General features: G+C 36.1%; 2 protein-coding genes across 3 annotated transcripts in view; one reads left to right on the top strand and one right to left on the bottom strand.

Annotated features, from left to right (window-relative positions):
- The window catches only part of LOC143904951 (uncharacterized), an 89,158-nt gene that overhangs the window by 35,156 nt on the left and 38,405 nt on the right, over positions 1 to 15,597 (top strand). The window contains exon 4 of the mRNA XM_077419972.1: positions 4,110 to 4,207. Coding sequence (XP_077276098.1) covers positions 4,110 to 4,207 — 98 coding nt within the window. The remainder of the gene's footprint in view (positions 1 to 4,109; positions 4,208 to 15,597) is intronic.
- Gasp (Chitin binding Peritrophin-A domain-containing protein Gasp) lies at positions 3,997 to 14,583 on the bottom strand. Of its 2 annotated transcripts, none has more exons than XM_077419977.1 (4): positions 14,417 to 14,583; positions 11,066 to 11,467; positions 10,038 to 10,251; positions 3,997 to 4,297 (listed from the first exon to the last, which is right to left on the bottom strand). In XM_077419977.1, exons 1-4 carry the CDS (start codon positions 14,454 to 14,456, stop codon positions 4,237 to 4,239), a joined length of 717 nt encoding a protein of 238 aa, XP_077276103.1. In that variant the 5' UTR covers positions 14,457 to 14,583; the 3' UTR covers positions 3,997 to 4,236. The 2 variants fall into 2 exon arrangements, with proteins under 2 accessions (XP_077276103.1, XP_077276101.1); XM_077419975.1 differs by lacking the exon at positions 3,997 to 4,297 and adding an exon at positions 6,510 to 8,139.

The raw sequence follows: 15,597 nt of genomic DNA, 5'->3' as shown, positions 1-15,597 counted from the left end.
AGCCTTCTGGCTGTCTCATAAAAATTTCTTCCTTTAAAGGGCTATATAAAAAGGCTGTCTTTACATCGAATTGTCGTATTTTTAGCTTACTACTTGCCGCTATACTTAATATTATTTGTAGTGTATCATATCGTACAACTGGACTAAAAGTCTCGATATAATCTATACCCTCGCGTTGTGAACATCCCTTTATTACTAATCTTGCTTTATATTTCACGTTTTCATCGCATTTTTTCTTTCTAAATACCCAGCGGTTTCCTAAAACCTTCGCATTCTTTGGTTTATTTACTAATTGCCAAGTATTATTTTCTTTTAATTAATTTAATTCATCATTCATTGCAATAATCCAATTTTTAGACTCTTCTGAATTTATCGCTTTATTGTAATTTTTCGGAACTACTTCCGCAATATTCGCGCACGGACTACCATACCAGCTTGGTTTCCTCACTTTTGTTCTATCACGTAGTGATCGCGTGTTTTTATCAGTATCTTGTGTGTCGACCTGTAAATATTCCGCATCGTCATATGTACTTTCTCGCGATACATTTAACGGTTCTTCCTTTGGACCTATAGTTTCTCGCGATACATTTAACGGTTCTCTCTTTGGACTCATAGTTTCAATTTCTATATACGCAGTTGACAGTTTTTCACTCTTAAACTGAACATCTCTAGTAATTTGTACATCTCTCTTTTCTGGTACATATACTCTATAGCCTTTCAAGTTTTCTAAATATCCTACTAAGTAACCTTTCATCGCTTTCTTATCTAGCTTTCGCCGTTTTTCTTTTGGTATGTGTACAAAACATTCGGTGCCAAATACTTTAAAATATTTTACATTAATTGAATTATTATGCCATAACTCATATAGGAGTTTTATTTTCAACTTTAGTTGGGCCACTTCTATTTAGTACATGAACTACATAGTTGACTGCCTCTGCCCACAAAAATTCAGGCATATTATTTTGCGCATATAGAACCGATCGCGCTGCTTCCATAACAATTCTATTTTCCTCTCGGCTACACCATTCTGTTGAGGCGTATACGGTACCGTTACAATATGCTTTATTCCCCTTTTGCTAAGAAATTTCATTAACATCTTTGTCAATGTACTCACGACCACCGTCTGTAACTAATTCTTTGATGTCGCGCCCGAATTGCGTTCTAATCTCATTACAATAATGTTCTATTTTTAATTTTACTTCTGATTTGTTTTTCAAGAAATACACGGTTCTATAACTCGTAAAATCATCTTTGAAAACAACATAATATCGTTTTTTTTCCAAGTGAATCCACACCCATAGGCCCACACACATCCGAATAAATTTTCTCTCGTGGCTCTTTAGCCCTAGCAGTATTTTTACCAAACATTGTACGATGTTGCTTCCCATAAGCACATGCATCACAAAATTCATTATCTACTTCTACATTGATATTTAAATTCTTTAAAAAACTTTTTACGTGTTTTTTATCCTGATGTGCGAGCCTCTCATGCCATAATTGCAGGGTGTCGACCGCGCTTGCCAGATTCGCATTTTTTGGAAGAACTACTCGCATATCTATTCGATACAGCTCTCCAATTTCTAAACCGATTGCAACTATATTACCGTTTCTATAAAACGTACACGTTTTTCCTCTATTTGTCACGGCCATATCAACGCCCTTTTTCGCTGTCATTTTTACAGAAAATAAATTTTGTTTCAAACCCGGCGCATACAATACATCATATAATCGCGCATCATACCATTTTCCTCTCACACACATTTGCACGTCGATGTTGCCTCTCCCAAGCGCTGACATAACTGCACCGTTGCCCACTCGAATTGTCGTCGGCAGTTCCAAACTGCTTGTATTCGGTGAACCAGTCACCCCTGCTCGTCATGTGATCGGACGCCCCTGAGTCGATCAGCCAATGCTCCTCACTGTATTTGTCGTCGACTCGTACCATGAACGCTTGCTTTTGCGGCTGCTTGAACTCCGTCCTCTCTTCTGTCATTGTTACCTCTATACTCGCTCTTGCGATCTTCACTAGCGTAACAGTTTCTAGCTATGTGATTTTTGCCACCACATTTGAAGCATCCAGGACAGTCTGTCTGTATGTGATCCGGCTTTCCACAATTGAAACAGCCTCGCTTCTTGAACCTGCTGTCATTATACCGTTTATCGTGATTATTTTGTTTATCGGAACTTGTCTTCGTTCCTGGCTTATTTGCTTTTGATTTAGAGAGCAATGCCTGCATGCGTTTCGCTTTCCGACGTTGTCGCGCTCCTATGTAGTCGTACCTCTTCGGTCATTAGCCTTGTTAACAGATTATCTATTGTCCTCTTCGCACCTGCTGTGCTTTCCCAAGCACTGTGGAAATGAGCGTACTTTGAGGTAAGGTCGAGAGGATTCTAGATATCAACATTGAATCCGTTACGTCGCTCCCTAGCGACTTTATTTTGCTGGCTATTTGCTGAACGTTTGAAACGTTTGTTACCACGTTTTCACTAGCATTCCACTGAAAATCGAAGAATTGCTTCTGTGTGAGCGACAGACTTTCCTCACTTTTCAAGTCATAAATACTGTGCAGTTTCTTCCACATCTCCGCTGCATTCTGACATCCCATGATTAGCTGCAACGGCTTACTTTCAATGATTGTAACTATCAACTTTTTCGCAGCCTTATTGGCTTTATTTCATGCTGCCTTTTCGTCTTCCTTCACGGGAATAGGTTGGGTCCCGTTGCACACTCCTAGAAGGTCATCATTGTCCAACAACGTTTCCACGACAAAACGCCACTGCTGCCAGTTTTCTGCATCTCGCAGCTTTTCAATCTTGAATGCACCCGCATCCATCGTTGACGTCGAGATTGACCAATATATCACGATATACCCAGTGTCACTCTAACTTCACTTGAGTAACTTATGCTTCTCTAATGCGTTATGCTGGGCCCATAACCTGTTAGCACTTTTCGAGTTACAAAGAACAAAATAACGTTTATTAAAAACGGAGTCTATACATCATACGTCTTTAGCCAGCGACTGCTTACGTACGACTGACTTCTGACTGTGTCGAGCTTATAGAATAACATTTGTTCACGCATGGGACACGCTCAAATCTCGTGACAATACATACTGAGTGATGCTCCAAACTATCCTATAGAAACTTGCTTTTCCAACTAAATTTATATTTAGATTCTTAACAAGATGTGATGTCAAAGTACAATGTACTCTATTAGTCATTGTGATACCACATTTATTACATGATGCCTTACAATTTGATAAGAGCGTTTAATAATGCCGTAGAGTGTACAGTATGGTGGGGTTTATATTAGATATTACATGTGTATTTTTTGAGTGAATTTTTAAATTCCTTATAACTATACACATATAGTTATAAGGAATTTAAAAATTCACTCAAAAAATACACATGTAATATCTAATATAAACCCCACCATACTGTACACTACGAGTCACAACTCGTATGACCGAATTTTTTTTCCACACATCCTACACTTTGTGAGCAAATCTTCTAAATGATCTAAGTTTCCGAAATAATACCACAACTCTCTGGATTTTTCGTTCTCCGGTAATTTCATTATATCCATCTTGTACTGCGGAAAAGCAATACTGAATTTTCTTGAGATGGAGCGTGGAAGAAAGGTGCTAATAGAATTTTGTACCCGCTAGAATAAAGAAGTCGAAATTGCTGCCGAATAAAACACCCTGTATTGCTCAATTCTTTAAAATTACTTGTTGATGAAATATCATTATTATTTTATGTTGATCAGATATTTACGTAAAATTCCTCTCATTATGTTATTATATTATCTTAAATTAATATATATATTATTATTTACTTGCTGTGTATTTATTAAAGAAAATATACTTGTAACTCATTATTTTATCATTTAGTAAATTTAGTTACATTTAAATACCTAAGTACATTCTTCTCAAATTATTTTTTAAGAAGATATTAAATCTAAGGATAACGCGAGAAAAAATACAGACACAAATGTATCTTCTTTCAACGTGTATTTCTGATGTATCTTCTCGCAAACCTTCTTGCGAACGATTTAACTTATTTACACGGCGACGACGATTTTTAATTTTATAGAAAACAATTTGCAGGAGGCTCGTCGTTGCATCTGCTTCTTCCCCTCCGCTTGCGGACGATCGTCGTTCTGGGGCCGGCTTCCCCGGGGGCGGACGCGCTGTTTTCATCGCCGGTGAGTTCAACGCTTGCATGCAAACGCTTCTATTTCCTGTAGCCTAGCTTGCGTAGGGCCTTCAGGTCCACGTCGCCGTAATAGTCCTGGCTGGGAAATGTATAAAAATGTTGCGTATAACTTGATCGTAACGTGTGATCGCCTTCAATCGGAATCACGATACTTCAAAGTATACCCCCCGTGAATCACGTAAGCTATAAATCTACGGGTAAATATTTCTACAATTTCTGATTTAATCGGGTCTGACAAGGGAACGGTGCGAAAGTGTCAATTTAGTCCCAAGGGCGAATCAAGACTATATTCGATAGGGGATAGTAAGGAATAATTATTTCCAGAATAATAGGTGCGGAGATTAAACGGTTGCCGAGATACACGGCTCAACATAAAAAATGGAAATTCCTGCAGTTATGACTTTAATGCAAACTTATCGTAATTCTATGTCTTTTTTTGTTGTGCTGTGTTAACACTGTGAAAAGTTCTTTTTCATAAACCACACTCTAATTCAGAAATTGTACATAAATTGTATCTAATAAGTCTGCATTAAAAATGGTGACTTCAGGAGTTTCTACCTTATTCTAAGAATCGTGTGTCTCGCACACACGCACGCACGCGCGCACACACACAACCGTTTAATCTCCGTTTAATTCAATCTATTATTCTGGAAATAATTATTCCTTACTATCCTCTATCAAATGGTTTTAGTTCGCCCTTGGGATTAAATCGGCACTTTCGTACCGTTTCTTTTTGGGTAACTCCATAAGTCACGGAGCTCGATTGAAGATTGTGTTATAAGAATCAGAAAAAAATCTATCTGCGCAAAAACAAAGGAATTAATTTTGAATAACGGTTTTTATGCATTTTAGTTAATTTCAATGACATTATCTTAGCTTGTCAGTTTTCTCTTACGTTTCACGTAAATCGAACATGATCTCATAAGTATTTTATTTGTTTCTTTTTATCCCTTATTTAAGGCAAATAAGAAAAATCTGAAATTCGACAAGGTTGAAGTATAATATTGTACATGAAATAGTATAATATACTTTCTCGGAGTATAATGTACATTTCCTTCCATCGCCGCGTCAATTATAATTATGATAAACCTAATTCGATATATACAGATGATACAGATTTGACGCGTGTTAAGATGCCAGTTCTTAAGCTTCTAAGGTAAGTTAAGATTTTCAGGCTTTGATCGATACATCGCATACGTTACGATTAAGTTATATACATCATTAAGCGATAGTTTTAACATGCAACAAGTGACTATACAGAATGTGCTGAAAAACCTATTAAATATATTAAGAATTACAAATGCAGAAATGCGTCAATGATTAGCGATCAATGGATTAGGAAATAGGATTCACGAGGGATATAGACAGAGAAATTGCTTATATCTCACCACACATTTAGTGTCAAACGTGACCATCTAATTCTTTTCTGACGTGACACACAATGCAATCATATAGCATTAAATAAACATCGGATTTCAGAATTCCATGCAATTTTAGTATGCATAATTAGATCTTAGAATCAAATACAATTTTAACGTTACATAAATAGATCGAAATAGAACGAAATTGTTATAAGTAGAAACTTTAATGTCAACATCAAATATGCGGTGAAAATACGAGTCGAAATTTTCCAAGAGTTTTCTTTTTTTTATTGTATGGACTTTTTGTTTTTACTTAAAGATACACGACAAGCCGGCCGATCTTGCTTACGTAATGGCGTCAAGAATTAGAAGGATTTCTGAATTGTAGATCATGGTTTGTGGATTGTTAATTACGCGAGTCCGATGGATTTCGATTTCATGCGCAACGTAAAATCGATGCTTTTCACTTTTTTTTAATTATCGTGCGTCTCATTCAAGAATTAAAACCCGTGTAATTTTGTTAAATTTAACTTTTTAGTTGTCCTGCTTCTATCGAGAACAATTTTTGCAATATTCAACTGTTTAACAGTAAAAATCTTCAGGAAATACATTTTATCGATTATTTCCGTATAGTTATATACATTATTTAGAAACAGATTGAGATTAATTAATTAATAAATTAAATATCACATTAAAATAAATTAGTAGCTGTATCGCTATAATGACAGGATAATCATAAATAAGTAATCAATAGAATATATATGTTTTTAGAAAATTTACAATTTTGCAAAAATGGCCCTCAATTGTCGCATTTTTATTATTACGAAATTACAAGTTTTCAATTCTTGTTCTCAATAAAGAAAAAAAGACAGGAGAAAGAGAGATTAGATATAATTGAAAGTGTATGGATAGATTAGAGAAACAGTTAAGAAAGGATGAATTTAATATTTATTAAAAAGAATAGATTAAACAAAATTGCCGATAAAAGGCGTCACGAGTAATATAAATTATTAATATAAATTTTGGAGTTCTTTGTGTGTCCGTGTGTGTGTGTGTGTTTGCGTGTGAGCATTTGTCAGGAAATTTTCTGAGAAAATTTTATACTATCTGAATATCAATTATTATCAATTAAACATGGTATCAACAGCGATAGAAAATTGACAGGATTTTAATCCTATCTAACCTAAGGGGAATCTTTAAATATTATAAACTATAATTAATTCTGTGCAATGTGTGTACGTTGGAAAATAATAATAAGATACTTATATTAATTTCGGCAGTTTTGCTAGTTTTTACAGAAACTTGTTCTGACAACCAAAAGATTACATTATTAGGTTTTTTAATAGCGAGGCGTAATATTGCAAAACGTGACATGTACAAGTGAACAAAGAGTTTTACGTGAATTCTCGGAATTCGCAATTACTCGTCGCGCTAATTAGTCCTGTACGTGTGCCACTGTCCCTTTCCATCTATTACATTCTAATTACAAAAATAGCATATGTTCTGTGCATCGAGATTGCATGGAGACGCGCAATCAGAGCGACGAGAGAGAATTTCGCGAGAATTAGGGCACGAAATTTATAAGCAGCTCGATCGCGCATTTCTCATCCTCTCAGAATCTCGCGGATTTTGCTCCGAGATTTCGCCTCGAGATCGATCCTTGTGGGCCGCCGATTACTTCCTTTTCGGAGAAATCCTCTTTATGTAATCAGGGCTGCATTTTTCCTCGATTATGTGTATGCGAATGTATATTTATTATGCGTGAAGGAACAGAAAGAGAGTGAGAGAGAAAAGAAGAAAGAGGAGGAGTGAAAAGCATAAAAAAAGCAAGAGAAGAACAAAATAAAGAAATAGAAAGAGAAAAAAAAGAGAAAAAAAAGAAGAAAGAAGCGTATACTTTGATACAATTTATTGGCGTAAAATTGATATAAATTTAAATAATACGAAATAAATCAACAACATATTAAGCAAGTAAAATATATAAAGGAACGTAAATAAATTTGTGAATATTTTTTATCATAGAAAATTAGTATCTATTAAAATTAAAAAAAATAAATTTTTTGTTTAGGGCATGTTTAATATTTTATATTTTATTAAAAAATAGGGCATAATTATTTTTCTAAATCTTTTAACACATAATTATATGACTCTCACCATTAACGAATTATATTGTAATAAAAAATCACTATTAAATGTAGCATTCCTTGTAAGGAATGCTACATTTAAATTTTACAATCTAGATTTCAGACCAATAACTTGCGTTAAACAATAGAATTCGATAAAATTAAATGGTAGCAACAAAGAGAAAAAGAATGAAAGAAGTAGAAACAAAATGAAAGAAAGAGATAGAGTAGGTGTGAAGAGATGAAGGGATGAAGGAAGAAAGAGCAGGTAAATCAGGATTTATTCCTGAATGGGTGAGGGCCTCGTGGGCCCTCCTACTGTTGTGGGCCTAGGTTTGAGGTTCGCCTGGTTCGGCTTTCTGGGCTCGCTCTGGATGCCGGTAAGCAGCTCGCTCTTCCGGATGCTCTTCAGGTCCAGGTCACCGTAGTAATCCTCACTGCGGAGCAAAACCGAGAAAAACCCGGGGGTCAAGACATGCTCGGTGCGCGCTACTGCGTACTGGCGTGCTCTTGTCGTTATATTTGCGGACGAGATGCACATGCATACACATAAAGGAACTGTACTGGCATCACTTACGTTTATTTATGAAAATTTGCAATGTTCCAGAGTTATTGTCGATTTTTATTTTTTATTTAAAACACATTGTAAAATGAAGCAAGAAAAATCCTTTTTCGTCGCCTTATTTACAATTAGATGTACATGTGTGCAAATTTCCACAATTAAGTATCTAGTACTTCTACAATTTGACACGTAGATTACCAGGTAATTAGAATCATGTTTCCATCATTGATTTCAATTTTAATATTTCATATAAATTTTTTAAATAAATATAGATGAAAATGATAGAAAAAAAACAATTATATATTATGCTTTTCTGGGCAATCTACGAATGACAGCACCTAATTACAACAAGATATTAGAACGATGAAACAGTTAACATATACGTTAGCCACATGTTAGAGGATCATTGAGAAATCTAATGACTAATATTAGTATTAATTAATGCACATAATTATTTGCTAATTATGATCAAGCGCTCAATGTTCGAAAAAAGAATTAAGTTCAATTCTCACTTCTCACTGATAAAAATCAATTCACGATGCGACTTTTCAATTTTTAAGTGCGCGAAATTTGTTACATCAAATTTCCATTTACAATTAGATTATTTTTTACAGTGGTTACGCAAAACGTTATTAAATACTGTGAAAGCGTGGTGTAATATCTCCTTAATTACACATTATCCGCGAATGCAATTTCTCCCCGAAAGTCCTCAAACACAACCTCATTCAGGATAGCTTGACATTTCCATCGGATGACTGTAATTACCGAGATAATCGAATTCGGACATTTTTATAACGCGCCCACAATTATTCATTGCACAATGCACCGTCGTCATTTTCATATTTTCATTGACTTTTAGCACATATTTCTTCGAAGATTACTCTGTTAATTTAATAGAGTAACTTAATTTACTTAATTCAGTCTCTAAGAGAAATAATAATAATATTAAAAAATAGTATGACATAGAAAATTTTCCACGAGACGAATTAGAACAAAAAATTGATTGATTAAAATTATATGGAAATATTAGAAGAGAAAAAATCACAGCAGTTAAGAAAAATTCAATTAAAAAAAAAAACAGAAAAATATAAAGTTCTTCATCACACTTAAGAAATATTTTTTTCTAAAGCTTCTCTCTAAATTTAAATCAGTGAAAAGTCACTGAACGCATCATAGTGACTATTTACTGATATCAGTGTAAAATATGCCACTTCAGTGACTTTTCACTGATTCAGATTTAGAAAATTTACAAAATTATTTTTACATACACGTTTCTTAACAATTTAGAGAGATTTTTACACAAATCAATTTACGACGACTTTTTTGCATTGAGCTTTATGATCCCTTCAACAATCATAATTTTTAAACGGGTGAGACCTTGAATTCTTGATCAATGTTCATTAACATTCATCATCGGTGAAATCGGAAGTAAAAGAATTCTGCTACATGTGGATTATTCATTTATGTCGCATTCGACTACGTGGTCTTAGATTAGAATTTAAATATTCTAAAGTAATATCCCTCCCGCCTCCCCCATATAAATCGTTTCAAAAATCGGCCGTAATTGTGTAGGAATGAATTAAATAATTTACAAAAAAAGAAAAATTGTTTAAATAAGGATTAAGTAATTTTATTTTAATATTCTAAAATAATACTTCTATGCCCATTTTTTCAAAATTTCTTGGTCGTTCTCGCAATTTATTCATTCCTGCACAACTGGAGTTTTGAGACAAAATCGTATAAAATTAAAAACACATTAAAAACGGTGCTCACCATCCGGGGACATCCTCTGGGTCCTCGCAGGCGCCACTGCCGTCGGCGTCGCCAATCTTGAAAACGGTGCCGATCGGGCAACCGTACTCCCTGGCGATACCCTCAAGGCATATGTAGTATTTTCTGCAATCCTCTGGATGGGCGTGTCTGCTGAAGCTGCCGGATGCGCCGCTCACTTCTCCTGCAGCCGGACACGTGAAACCTCCGGCGACCTCTGCGTAGTGCAATAAATAGATGTGTAATACAAGCGGCAGAGAAAGGCATCGTATTTCTTTGTAATTGCGATACTTATCGGTCTCGATAATATACATGACAATATAAAATATACATATGAGATAAGACAATATATATTTGAGACTTATTCAATATCACTAAAAAAGTAAACTCGTCTCATAGTAATACATGTACATAATGTAAGAGGAAAAAATATAGTTTATTTTATTTTTAAATGAAAAAGGTAGAGTAGCTATAGGGAAGAAAAATCACAAATTTAATTTAGAAAGGAAGTAAGTAGAAAGGAAATAGAAGGATTTGTGACAGTTATATGTTGGAGTAGAGAGGTGGGATTGACTCTGTGGTTTTATGTATATCCTATTATCCGCGTCAAATCGTTCGTGACGAGTTCCTGGGTGACTGAATCAGAAATGCATACAAGTCTACGTTATAATACTCGATCTGACGTCAATGCTAGCGTAAAAATATCGTTGAAGTATCCGCGATTACGTAAAAAAAAAAAGAATTGTAACAATTAATTTTAAAAGTCTTTCGTAATAAAGACAATTTTAAATTATGAAACTTTATAGAGAACCTCATCCAAATAGTTATTATGCAATAAAAAAATTATTATCTTTCATGATTTAGATATGCTTGATCACGAAATATCATTCTCGTTCGAATTCTTCTTCGTCTAAACCGTCCTAATATTCTCAGAAGTTAATAAATCGATCCGGCAGTTTGATCGTGCAATTTACATCCAAAATAGACTCGTCGCGCGCGCGCGCGCGCGCGCGCAATCAGCGAGACGGTACCTTCGTTTCTGCATTCGGGCACTTGATCGGCCCACATGCACACCCTGGCCTCACGGTCGTAGGCCAGTCCGGGGCTGCACTGGTAGCGGGAGGCCTCGCCGTTCCAACAGTTCCAGAAGACGTCGCACTTCTTCTCGTCGGGGAAGATGCCGTAGAGGCGGGAACAGTGCGGCGTGGTGATGGGCGGTTCGAGCTGCGTGCGCTCGCCGCAGTCCACGTTGTGCAGGTAATCGCAGTTCTCGGTGAGGAACTTGCTGTCGCTGGCGTCAAATGCCAGACCGTTGCCGCACGTCTTCAGTTCCGCCACGTTGTTGTCGCATTTCCAATACTTGTCGCACGATATGTGATGAGGATAGAACCCGAAATCGTCCGGGCATTTGAAGGACTCCTGAGCGTTCGTCCCTGAAATGATCAAGCAAAGTCGCATGTCGAGTTCGGCGGATTTTCTCGAGATTCTTCTCTATATTAAATTTTAATTAATCAATATTTTAATAAAAAAAACAAATCGTAGGGTGTTTGTAGATTTGTATCGTAACCGTACTTCTCATGAAGATCTCACGAAAGACATCAGTTATAATTCTTTTTTAGAACAGTTATGATTTTGCAGCGTCCACAAATAAAAGAGAAAATAAGTCGAAGATGCATAACATATTTTTCCTTAAATACATCAAGGATACGGTAAAAGGCTACTTTGCATTCCCATCCAGGAAATCAGAAAAAATGCTACTTCTACTTTCGTATCCGCGGGTTGCTACGTCGAGTTTCTCGCGGATCGCGGTTAAAAGCGACCCCGCCTTTAGCTCGATAGCACCGTTCTCCGTAGGAAATCGCAGGCTAAAATTAACTGCCGGCCGCGAGAGAGCCTCCATTCCGGTTTCCTCTTTCCAATCCCCCTTTTAACAGCAACAATCGCGAAAAAAACGGCGGGTGCGGCAGGAAACGTATCGACATCGTTACGGGAGAGTAAAACCAGGGGGTAGATAGATAAGGTCCCCTTTGAGAAATACCGCACATACCGGTCCATGTTAATCGCGTCTAATTACGCCTCTTTCTTTCTTTCGTGCGCGCGCGAGCGCGCGTACGCGGCATATGACGCGCCTGAATAAGCTAAAATGTCTTATGTAAGGGACTGTGTGCGGGACGGTAACTTTCGCCGGGCGCTTTCACTTTGGGCCCGCGGCCAGGCCCCGGCCGCAGCCGCTCGTGACTGGGCCCTCCCAGCATCCCGTTCACCCGGTTCGCGTCGCAAACCCTAGTATCGAGAGTCCGTACACGAATGCGTCCGCGTGGAGCTGTATTCACTTTCGTTTTCCACGGGACCGGTCCCGCCACCGAAAGCGACTTCGAAATATTCGTCGGCCAGGGGACCGCAGACAGGATCCCCCTTCGCCCCGTCCCAGTTTTCGTTCGACTCGTTTTGTAAAATATGCGGCATTAGCTCGTTATATAATTACTTGTTTAAAATACGCGGTGGTTATATAAAGGACTGATTTACATATATATTTTAAAGGTTTTATTGTTAAAAATCAAAATTCTATAATTAGATTGAGAATTGATACTATTTCATTAATAACATTTTGAACGAGTAGGAGACACACACACACACACACAGAGTTAGAAGATATTAAATAGATCCAAGAAATATAATATAAATTTAAAAGTGTTCAAAATATGTGTAAAAAAATTCGAATTTTTTTGAAAAGATTTTTAAAAATTATTTTAAATATTTTTTAATTTTTTGTTATTTTTTCTTGATTACCATATATGCTCTCTTTCTCTCTCATTTTCTCTTTCTATGATATTACCTAAGAAAGTTTCATTGTAAATGTGTCTTACGCGGGAGAGTCTAATACGATACGTAATAATTAATTATACTAATACATATTTTCATTGATGATTGCATATAATTTTCCATTCAATAATTGTACATTAATCAATAAAAATTTATTTTTTTTTACAGATCTGTAGAATTCATATATATTATAGCACACACACAGTTCTCCAATAAAATTAAATATTGAAAACATAAATATTTTTTTATTATCTTTCAATGATTTTTTGCTCAATTACATATATAAAATTATTAGCACTTAAAAAAATTTTTCTTTATTAAATTCTTGATACAGTTGATTATACTTACGAAAAATCGGTATTATACATATGGAGAATATGATATTAGTTTACATTATCGGGGAAGTTTTAAAATTATTTCTGTCGTGATTAATCGTATCCTTGAATTTTCTTTTAGCAAGAAAGGAACGAAAAAGAGGGTCAAGATCTGGGCCAAGGTTATGCCGCGATAGTAACAAAGCGTGAAAAACTTTTTAGACCAGAGGCGACTTTTAATTATTACGGTATTTTTAATTAACGCGGTTGCAAGAAAGTCAATGTCGAGGAATTTAGCATTTTTGGAAGCAACTGATTGAAACGTGATTTTAATGTGAAATAAAAGAATTTTTCCAAGATGAGCGTAATATTATCTAATTATTAAAAAGATAATTATTTAAATAATTCTTTTAAGATATTTTGAGAGATATTGATACAGTTATCTCAGAAAATATTTTTTTATTCTATTTTACGAAGAGTAGAACACGCGCGATACAATAAGTATATTGGATACAATCTTAATTGCGGTTAATTAAATTATTTTGTTATTAGATATATGCATATTTGCATTTTATTTCTTGCATTTTTAAGAAGCATGTAAGCAAAAAATGAACTTATTATCTGTTTAATATTATAACTATATATGCAAATAAAAAATATTTTTATAATCAGACAATTTTAATTTTAACACATTCAAAAATATAGTTTACATTTTAAATTAAAAAATTACATTTTCACATAACTTTTATATTTTTTAATCTTTTAAAAATATATCTTTTAAAAACTTTCTGCTTGTCTCTTACAAAAAAATTTATTTTATATAATTTTTATTTAATATATTATGTTAAAGAGAATAAAAGGAAGAAGGAGAGAAAAAGAGAGAATCGTATCATTCATAAATCAAAAATTTGCACATGTGACCGCGCGAATATGAACCGAACGATCGCGATCGCGTTTTCGGAAGAGTTTCCAAGAACTATCTCCGCGGATCCTTCGATGCGGCGAGATTTCCGGCGCAGGACTCGGTCCCGATTTATATCCTGCTCTCGACGCACGTAGGGCGCACTGCATCTACTCTACCACACGCGCATGTTTCACACACTAACAATAAAACCTCCACTTTTTTTTATTGTTCGAAGAGTATCGTGTCTCACTCGCGATCTTTCGCATTTAATCGGCCCTTCCGCATTTAACTTCACCACCCTTATACCCCTCCCTGGTGATGGTTGGTCTGTATTTACGTACCGGCGATTAGTATGGCGGCTATCACGTAGTACGTCCTCATGGTTCAACGAAAAAGTCGACTGTGTGACGCGGGGGCAAACAAATAAAATTAACGGAAAAAAATTCTATATAAGCACTTTTAAGGACACCGCCTCCGCTGCGTCGAGAGATAGAACTCTGTGTTTGGGCTCTGTCGTTCGCCACCTTTATATAAGTCATTGGTCACGTGTCATAGGTTCCTCTCCCCCCTTTTTACGGAGGCTACCACCTCCTCCTTCGGACACTTCGAGAAGAGGTACACCTCTCTACTTTTCTCTGTCTTTTCTCTCTTTCTTTCTTCCGTCTCTCACTTTGAGACTTTCTGTCTTTCTTTCCCTCTGTAACGCTATCCCACTCTCCTCGTTCGTCTCCCTATCTCTCACTCTCTTCCTCTTTCTCTGTATTATAAGGCGGATTTGTGAAGCAAAATATCACGCTGAATATTCGATGTACTTCCATTCTTGTCAGCCTCGGCTATCTTGTTCAAATTCGTGAATGAAGGATATCGCCGCATAAAAGGAGCGTCGTAGTGATAACGGTATCTCCAGGGGAACAAACTTTTAACAGCTCGAGTTAAATAAAAGGCGGACTAAAGAAATATAAAACACACGCAACACACGCACACACATATTTATACATATTTATTTCACTTTAGGTTTTAAAAGCGAAATTTCAGAGAACCGTGACTTAGTTTCTTTTATTTTCCGCTCTAGCTGCAATATCTGTTACCGAAATAAATTCTCCTTTCCCTTCTCTTGGAAATGTCGTTCGGAGTCTCAAGATATCTTTTCCGTCCTTTCGCTGGTGAATCCTCAAATCGTTGAAATAACTTTCGGTTCTTAATTCGGTTCTACAGGCGTATTTCTCTCTTTTTTTTTCGTATCCGTGTTATCTGTCGCCAGTCGCGCGACCAGTTTCGGAGCCAGCTGGTTTTCGCATCGAATACGGCGAAAAATAACGCTCTGCTATCTTCAAGATGCTTTGTTCATCCTAAGAGTCGTGAAATTCCGCGCCGAAAGCGAGAAAACGAGATCTCATGTACCACGGTCGTTCTTTGAGATAGAGGCGAAAAGAAGGTGAAGTCGAAAAGTTCTCGCTTGTTCCGGAGTCATAAAATATCGTCTTAGCCCGAATCCTTATTTCTTAAAAGAAAAAAAAATCAG

Source organism: Temnothorax americanus, unplaced genomic scaffold (genome assembly GCF_048541705.1).
Source record: "Temnothorax americanus isolate GAGA-0224 unplaced genomic scaffold, ASM4854170v1 Scaffold6, whole genome shotgun sequence".
NCBI lineage: Eukaryota > Metazoa > Arthropoda > Insecta > Hymenoptera > Formicidae > Temnothorax > Temnothorax americanus.
This window is presented reverse-complemented; position numbering and strand designations above follow the sequence as displayed.